This window comes from Bison bison, unplaced genomic scaffold (genome assembly GCF_000754665.1).
Source record: "Bison bison bison isolate TAMUID 2011002044 unplaced genomic scaffold, Bison_UMD1.0 scf7180017864294, whole genome shotgun sequence".
NCBI lineage: Eukaryota > Metazoa > Chordata > Mammalia > Artiodactyla > Bovidae > Bison > Bison bison.
In genome coordinates, this window is record NW_011494866.1 from 496,506 (window position 1) to 506,079 (window position 9,574).

The window sequence follows — 9,574 nt, forward strand, 5'->3', positions numbered from 1 at the left end:
TAATGAGAAACTACATTTTCATTATCTGATTTTATGACTGTCATAAAATTACACATTAAGTCAATGCCCATCGTTGCTAAAGGAGACAGACCTGATTATTCCTTTCATTTTAAAGATCTGGTCCAACTTAGATCTCATGTTCTTTCCTCATTTTCTTTGCCCCATTTTTCTTATGTGTGATGTGTATCTGTGTACTTTAATCTAATTAAGAGAGAGTCATGGGCAGATGGGAAACAATAGCCAGGACAGTAAAAGTCCAATAGATCTAAATGGGGGACATAGCTACCCATTAAGAATCTGATAAAAGCTATGAACTCTCCCTGGAGAATATGCAAATAAATACTGTTGACCCCTGAACAATGCAGAGGGGGTTAGAGGCACTGACCCTTTGCATAGCTGAAAACCCATGTACAATTTACAGAGGCCCTCTGTGTATTTGTTTGCTGGCTCAACCAACATGGATGGTGTAGTACTACAGTATTCACTATAGAAGAATTTCTTCACAGGAAGAAAAAAAAAATCCACGTATAAAGTGGACACTTGAGCAGTTCAAAACTGTGTTGTTCAAAGCTCAACTAAAGTGCACACAGAAAACCTTCCATTCAATTTAAGGTGTCTGCTTTCTGTTTTTAAATCATTTTTTGTTTTTTAATAAATGAAGAATAAAAGTTATGACCAACCTAGATAGCACATTAAAAAGCAGAGACATTACTTTGCCAACAAAGGTCCGTCTAGTCAAGGCTATGGTTTTTCCAGTGGTCATGTATGGATGTGAGAGTTGGACTATAAAGAAAGCTGGGTGCAGAAGAATTGGCGCTTTTGAACTGTGGTGTTGGAGAAGACTCTTGAGAGTCCCTTGGACTCCAAAGAGATCCGACCAGTCCATCCTAAAGGAGATCAGTCCTGGGTGCTCACTGGTAGGACTGCTGTTGAAGCTGAAACTCCAATACTTTGGTCACCTAATGCGGAGAGCCAACTCATTTGAAAAGACCCTGATGCTGGGAAAGATTGAGGGCGGAGGAGAAGGAGACAACAGAGGATGAGATGGCTGGATGGCATCACCGACTCAATGGACATGGGTTTGGGTGAACTCCGGGAGTTGGTGATGGACAGGGAGGCCTGGCGTGCTGCGGTTCATGGGGTCGCAAAGAGTCAGACGTGACTGAGCGACTGAACTGAACTGAGCATAATGATCTTCTCCAGTGGATCTTCCCAACCCAGTAATAGAACCATGGTCTCCCATATTACAGGCAGATTCTTCACCAACAGAACTATCAGGGAAGCCCTCTAATAAATGAAGAGTAATATAATGATTTGCTCAGAAGAAGACTAACTTATTTTTCCACTCTAGTGATCTATAATATAGCACCTGGCTTTTCCACTATAGCATGGCAATTATTAAAAAAGATCTTACAGCTGACCATATACATTTGTCTTACCTTTATGAGAAGACTCTGACTTTGAGTAGTGACGTGTGGAATTATGCTGGTTTCCAGAAGGAGTGAAATCCAAACCCTCAGCATCTGTCATGGGAGGTGGTGGTGGCCTAAGAAAAGTCAAGATTTAAAGAGATACTCTACGTAGTGATGACTACGATTCCAGCCCTCACTGGATCACTTAGAAAACATAGTTTCAGTGGAGAAGCAAAGCCAGAATATTTCAGAATCCTCATGGTAGTTCCTAGCCAGTTGTATAACCTTGGGTAAGTTATTTAACTTGTTTCTTTGTTTTGATGCATATAATTCAATAAAAACAAGTATCTTCTGAGGCACTGGGTGGGCTTCCAGGTGGCTCAGACAATAAAGTATCTGCCTGCAATGCGGTAGACCTGGGTTCAATCCCTGGGTCAGGAAGATCCCCTGGAGAAGGAAATGGAAATCCACTCCAGTATTCTTGCCTGGAAAATCTCATGGTCAGAGGAGCCTGGCGAGCTACAGTCCAAGATGGCAAAGAGTCGGACACGACTGAGCGACTAATACATTCATATTCATTCACTGTGCTAAGAGATAGATAAACATTAATGAGATATGATCACTGCCATTAATGAGAAATACATTTTGTTTTCGCAGGTTTCATCAAGCAAAAGAGAAAGAAAGGAAAAGACAGATGGGGGAAGAAAGTAATTAAGGGAGAGAAGGCAGCAGCTAAGAAGGGAGGGAGATGGGACATTGGTCAACACAGGAAATTTAGAGCAAAGTTCGTTAAACCACTAGGTGGCAGAGTAGAGCTTAGAGAAGGAAAGGACAGTTTTAACACATGTGCAACTTCCTGTCAAAACAAGTCAACTGTAAAAAAATATATAGGAAATTTTTAACACTCCAAACTTTTATTATTTTAATTATATAACTGATTTTTTCAGACACTTGGCATTGATAAGGCTGTAAAACAAAATCTCTCATTTTTTTGGTGTTTCCCAAAGGTGTGCTCAGATTGTGTGTTAAGAGCATGGAATCCTTTGTTTATAAATATTAGAAATTAAATAAGTGTTTTTCTTTCATTATTCACAGACATTTAGAACATTTGCCTTTAAAAAGTAACATAAGTCTTGGCAGGTAAAGTTGAGACAAAGCAATCTGACTCCAGAATTAAGAATGTTAACTAAAGAAGTAACTTACACTCAAGAAAACACGATTTGTAATCAGGGTGGCAGGACCTATATTTTACTCTTTTTATTACCCTCATTAGATGACCAAATACTGGAGAAACACAAGCTAACTGGTACTATCAGAAAAACTCATCACCAAGGAAAGGGATGCTGAAGTGTTGAACAAAGTTTAGGATGTCAACAAATCCATGAGGATAAACAAATCAATCTAGGATGCCCTCAGTTATCTGGTGTGTTGTTTTATTAATTTTTTGCTTATGTGGAGAACAAATCTTGGGTTAATGCTTCCAGGGGTCCTACCAAATTATTTGTCGCACTGGAGACAGTTATTTCAGTTAGGGGTATTTAAATCCAAAGTTGGAAAAATCTTGCTAACTAATTGTTTTATAGTTTCTGATGTATTAGGATTACCTGTTTCCAACTGTTCTTATGAAACGATTTATATCTTTAAGCTAGTGATAAAACCAAATATACTTCAGAATTCACTCAAAATTCATTTCTTCAAGAAGCCTTCCCAGACACCCAGACTAGGTTAAATGTCTCCTTATGCTCTTCTAACAACCTGCATTTTTCATCCTTAGCATTTAACACAATCATAGTAGTTAGTTGTATAATTGTCTGTTTAGATTATAAATTTCATAAGAGCAAGAAAATTTTTGTTGACTGCCACTTACTCTGGGTCTGGGCAGTTACTATGGAACTCAATAAATACTGGACAAATGAATAAGTGGAGAAAAATATATTGCATATTCATAAGAACACTGTGGGAACCAAATGATATTTATAAAATTCTTAAGTTTTTCTAAGGGAAAATACAAAATCAAAATACCAGGTAGCATTATTAACATAAAATCTTAAACTGTTAAAACAGTTTAGAACTTAGGTTAAACTTTTTCCAATTACAAAGAATTGGAATTAATTCAGATTGCCAACTAGTTTTCTGTTTTTCAGAGTAGAAATCTTTAATGGACAATGAAAATGACTTTTAACCACGACTGTTACAAGCTCTACATGAGAATCTGTTTCCCCTGTACCACTATTAGTACTACAGTGAAGTAAACACCTTGAACTAGCACCAAGTTTCTCAATCCTGGAAACCATCTCTTTCTGTACAAATGGTTAACTCATCTTCCACCATGATTAAACGTGAAAGAGGAAACCACAGAATCTAACGTTAACAAAGCATACGTTCTAACATTAACTGTACAACTTATCTATAATAAGATCATAAGCTATAAGTTTTAACTATAAAAACACAGGTTTCATAAAATTCTTATTCATTTTGTTTTGCCATATATATAGTCTTTCTGCAAAGAAAGATATTTTTTTCTTTTAGTATTTTATTTTTTGATTAAAAAAGTAAAATTTTTATTTTAATCGTTAAAGACAAATATTCCTCTTAAGTCAAAAAATGACTTCAGTTTTACTAGTCATAGGCCACTTTTCACTGATTTACAATGGCCAGTTTTAACACAGGATCATTTGATTATTTGTTCTTTCAATATATCAAATATTTTTAAGAGAACCCATTACATTTCAGAAAGTTGTTTTCAATTTAAATCCTTTAAATAGACGTTTCAGACTGTTCTATCATATGCTGTCAAAAATACTGGTGTTCTAAAAAGTCAAGGACTTCAAAGGCTGCAAAATAACTCTAAAGATGATTTTAATTCCCTTTATTTAAAAAAAAAAAGGCTTAATAAGCAACACCTACCTATTTATCTACTGAAAACAGATTAGTTCTTATTTTACTTGGATGTTGTACAGGGATATAAATAAAGCTGAACTAAACCTAAAATTTGCTTTAAAAGACATTTGGCGTGTGTGTAACTAAAAGCTATAAGCAGCAGCAAGTGTACACAATTAGAGAAGGCAATGGCACCCCACTCCAGTACTCTTGCCTGGAAAATCCCATGGATGGAGGAGCCTGGTGGGCTGCAGTCCATAGGGTCGCTAGGAGTCGGACAAGACTGAGCAACTTCACTTTGACTTTTCACTTTCATGCATTGGAGAAGGAAATGGCAACCCACTCCAGTGTTCTTGCCTGGAGAATCCCAGGGACGGGGGAGCCTGGTGGGCTGCCATCTCTGGGGTCGCACAGAGTTGGACACGACTGAAGCGACTTAGCAGCAGCAGCAGCAAACAAAGTACACTACTGTGCCCTAAAAGTCTTACAATTATCTTCTGAAAGCCCGTGGGTTTAAAAATAGAGTATGGCTTTTCAAGAACACTAAATATACTCTATTTAAGGAAATAAGTCTAGTAGTTAAAGCGTGAGCAATGAGTGACAACAAGAGTGTATATTTTTTAATGTCATAAAACTTATGCTTTATAATTAGTAAATATATTATTAATAATCAGGACCAAAATACTGTATAAAGTTTCAATAATTTAGAGTTTTCAAATGTTAGATTTAGTGTTACTTTTGTCTTTTTGTATTTAACATTCGCTCTTCCTCTTCCCATCAGTTTTCCCTTGAAAAGCAACAGAAAGCAATAAAGAAAAAATAAAGGTTGCTTCCCAAAGACTTAAATGTCGACAATTTGCAGTGGAAAAGTAGCAGTTGCTCCATAACCATGACCCCAGACTGCCTGAGAGAAGTTAGAAAGTATACATATGCTGTAGCCACAGCTACCTGTTGTTGTGGGATGAAGAACAGTCTGCAATGCCTGAAATGAGCATTTGCCTAGGACACTGAGACTCACACGGAAATGAATTTAGACATGTGTAAATGCCATGCACACACCCGTGTGATCATGGAACTCAGTGAACATTTAAAACCTGAGATTTTACTTACGAAAATGGTTAAATCTCATCCCTTCTTAGCTGAGGGCAGTCAATTCAGTGACTCCAGAGATAAGAACTGGTCCTAACAAAAAAGTGCATCTCTCCTTACCTCAGCTTCTGTAAAATTCCCCATTTTCCTGACTTGACTTGTTCAACACAATTTAAAACAGAAAACAAAGCTTAAAAATAATCCTACAAGACTTGATACCACCTCACAACTGCAGATTTCTGGATCTCCTCTCCAATGAACAAACACTCTTTTCAGGCAGCCAATATCTCTTGCTCACCCCAATGTCAAGATCCACACTCCCCTTTTCAGGTGTCATCTTACCGTGCTGGTCTGTCATTCTTAGAACGGTGAGGCTCATCACTCTCTTTTGACTTTGAGTGGGCTGATTTAGCTGTTTTGGGCTAAGGGGGAAAGAAAACACACACACACACACACAGAAAACAGCAAACAGAGAAAGATTAGATTTATAGATTATCTAAATAATGTCAAACTCTCCTTTCATAATTTTAGGTTACTTACGCCTAGCTTAGCAACATAAAATATTTTTAAACAGTCACTTAGAGACCAGAAAATTGTAGTTATGAAAGAGTGTTACAGGTTATCAGTACAACCAGATGAGTGGACTAAACCCTCACAAACAGGCTCTACCACAGAGATGCGCTTGGTCACCCATTAGTAACAAGGCAGCTGCATGGCAGCTGACAAGAACTGTAACTGAGCATGAATCTCAAGCCTTCCCCTCCCCCATATCCTCTGCTTCAGCTCTTTTATGAAGTACTTAGATAAAAGTATACGGTGCTCACTTCCTAAGTGGTTTTACAGATGTGAAAACCCCCACCAAATGGAAGACGTGAACTACCTGATGACCACAAGCACATAGTCTCCAGATCTCTTAAAAATGCTTTCCTGAAACCCACCGGGGAGTTCGGGCCTTTTGAGTACTAGCTGTCACTGACTGCATGTATGGAGCCTTACAATAAACGCTACACTTTCCTTCACCACAACCCGGAATATCAGTAGATTTGCTTTACTGTGCAAGAGCGAGCAGATCCAAGTTTGGTTCAGTAACAGAACTGGAGGACTCCCAGAGTCTATGGAATCCAGCTTCATGCTATTAAACTTGTTTCTTAACATCTGACTTAGGGATGATAACTTTCAAGCCCAGAAATAAGGCATATTCATGCCAACTTTTCTAGAAACAACTCCAGCCCCACTGACAGAATCTAAAAATATCAGAAGTCCTGATGCTTGCTAGAAATGTGACCTTCTTCCTCTTCCCTTCCTGATGTGTAATCTTTAAAAATACCTACTTCCAGCATAGCTGAGTTAACAAAGAACTTGAGGAACTCTTGGGCAATTACTTGCAGCTTAATTTAAGTAACAAGAGCATTTGGGAAGCCTTCTATGAAAATGATATATGTCTGTTTGGAGAAATCCTGAATTACGAACAGGGTAAATAGACAACGTGGAAATAATATTTTCATTTGCTTTTGGATTCACAACTGAGCAATAGGCAACAGTAGAGAAATACTATTACAATACTTTCTCTTCGTTTTTCTCAAAACATATGCCGAGACTGTGACAGGACCAGCGGCCCAAGGAAGGATTTTGTTTGAGAGGGAGGGAAGCGGGGAGGAGAAGAACGGAGCGCAAACTCAACCATATCATGGATACACACCTGGTTGCATCCTTCCAGCCCAGTACAGACTGCCTCCCTAAAAGCCTTTACAGTATAAATCATCACTCCAGCTCCTTTTGTTTTTCCATTATGCATTTTTCAGCCAGCTTGACCTCACATTTGTTAGCTGTCTATAGTCTGTCTTCTTCCCAACATTATACATTATTCTGAGGAAAATCTATCTTTGTCTCTCCCAGTAAGGCCAGAATCATGCTTTGCACACAGAAACTAATGAGTAAGATCTGTTCACCTAAACTTGCAGTCACCACATACAATAATTAGACTATGTCAGAATGAACAGCAGTCACTATTTTGTCTCTACTATTTATGATTAACGAGAAGAAGTAACAATTGAAGCTCATAGTAGATAGTTTCATAAGCAATGATGGCTGGTGATAAGAATGGCTGTCCATCTGCCATGGATCAAGTGATGCCAAAGGCAAGAGAGACAGCTGGCATAGGATCAAGAAGGAAGGACAATATAAGCAAACAGAAAAGTTCAAAGAAGAGGGAAAGGCCCCTGTGGAAATTTAAGAGCATGTGGAAAACACTGTATTTTCCTAGAAGGCAAGCAGAGTAAAAAACTATGTCTGCTTGTGGCCATAGGCACCTACCTCTCAGTAGGTCTTAAAATGAAGGAAATGAGTTTTTCAGCCTCATAAGTAACTTCTTTACATAGTTACTTTCAAGAATTCAATATGATTTTTCATGGTGAAACAACTTTTTTTTTTAATTTTATTTAATTTTTAAACTTTACATAATTGTATTAGTTTTGCCAAATATCAAAATGAATCCACCACAGGTATACATGTGCTCCCCATCCTGAACCCTCCTCCCTCCTCCCTCCCCATACCATCCCTCTGGGTCGTCCCAGTGCACTAGCCCCAAGCGTCCAGTATTGTGCATCGAACCTGGACTGGCATCTCGTTTCATACATGATATTTTACATGTTTCAATGCCATTCTCCCAAATCTTCCCACCCTCTCCCTCTCCCACAGAGTCCATAAGACTGTTCTATACATCACTGTCTCTTTTGCTGTCTCGTTCACTGGGTTATTGTTACCATCTTTCTAAATTCCATATATATGCGTTAGTATACTGTATTGGTGTTTTTCCTTCTGGCTTACTTCACTCTGTATAATAGGCTCCAGTTTCATCCACCTCATTAGAACTGATTCAAATGTATTCTTTTTAATTGCTGAGTAATACTCCATTGTGTATAAGTCAGATTCACACGAGAGACAGATAATTTATATGCCCTAAATATATCTTTGAGCTTACCTTGGAAGAGGACTCCCCATTATAGTTTTACCTGTATTTCTCTTTAAAAACAAACAGACTCTACCTTCCACTCAGGGTCATGCTTTCTTTTGTCCAAAGATGATTTCTCCCGCTCCCTGGCTTTCTTGTAAGCTTTCTTTTCTTCAGCCATTAGAAGTCTAGCAATTTCCTAAACAAAAATTGCAAAGCTGTAAGTAGAAAATTACTGGGATATTTCCAAAGGATAATGGCTAAACAAATTAACATGCACGCACCTCATCCTGAGCAACCTGAGCTGCTCTCATGTCCACCTGGGTAGCCTATGGTACAGAAAATACAAAAAAAGTATAATTTAACTGGAATCTAGTTGGCCATTGGAAAGAAAAAAAGCTTACATTAAAAAACAAAAAAAAAAGAACCCTGGTATTTGAAACTAATTGTGATCAACATCCCTGAAGACGACAATCAGTTTGTATACTTTGATTAGCCAGTTCAGTTCAGTCACAGAGCCTGTTGCACAGAAGGATTTCCTCATTTTCATAGCTGAACAGTATTCCATTATACATATATATATATAGTCAACTACAAGCTGAAACATGCCAAGATTGTTGCCAACGACTGAACAAATAGGGCATGCACCATCTGCCCCTGTAAAGACTAAACCCTGCACCGTGGCAGCTGCTGACCTGCAACACAACCTGAGGGAGCTCAGGGTAGAGTAAGGCACTCTGTGCTCCAGAAAATCTGGTGGGACAGGTCTTTCAGGTCAGTTCATCTGCATATCTGAGGATACTGATATTGCTCCTGGCACTAATTAGCCAGAACAGGGTCTATTTTTACCATATTATACACTGCATAATAAAGAGGAGAGTGAAAAAGCTGGCTTAGAGCTCAACATTCAGAAAACAAACCATGGCATCCAGTCCCATCACTTCATGACAAATAGATGGAGAAACAGTACAAACAGTGGCAGACTTAATTTTTTTGGGCTCCAAAATCACTACAGATGGTAAATGCAGCCATGAAATTAAAAGACGCTTACTCGTTGGAAGAAAAGTTATGACCAACTGCAGTTCAATTCAGTTCAGTTGCTCAGTCGTGTCTGACTCTTTGTGACCCCATGAATCGCAGCACGCCAGGCCTCCCTGTCCATCATCATCTCCTGGAGTTCATTCAAACTCATGTCCATCAAGTCGGTGATGCCATCCAGCCATCTCATCCTCTGTCCTCCCCT

The 9,574-nt window shown here is 38.5% G+C and overlaps 1 protein-coding gene across 2 annotated transcripts in view; it reads right to left on the minus strand.

The window, feature by feature from the left end:
• CCDC50 (coiled-coil domain containing 50) overlaps window positions 1-9,574 on the minus strand; it is an 81,111-nt gene that overhangs the window by 3,577 nt on the left and 67,960 nt on the right. For both annotated transcript variants that reach the window (XM_010850693.1, XM_010850694.1), the window contains 4 exons: window positions 8,616-8,660; window positions 8,426-8,530; window positions 5,724-5,803; window positions 1,440-1,546 (listed from right to left, as the gene is read on the minus strand). In XM_010850693.1, the coding sequence (XP_010848995.1) occupies window positions 1,440-1,546; window positions 5,724-5,803; window positions 8,426-8,530; window positions 8,616-8,660 (337 nt within the window). The remainder of the gene's footprint in view (window positions 1-1,439; window positions 1,547-5,723; window positions 5,804-8,425; window positions 8,531-8,615; window positions 8,661-9,574) is intronic.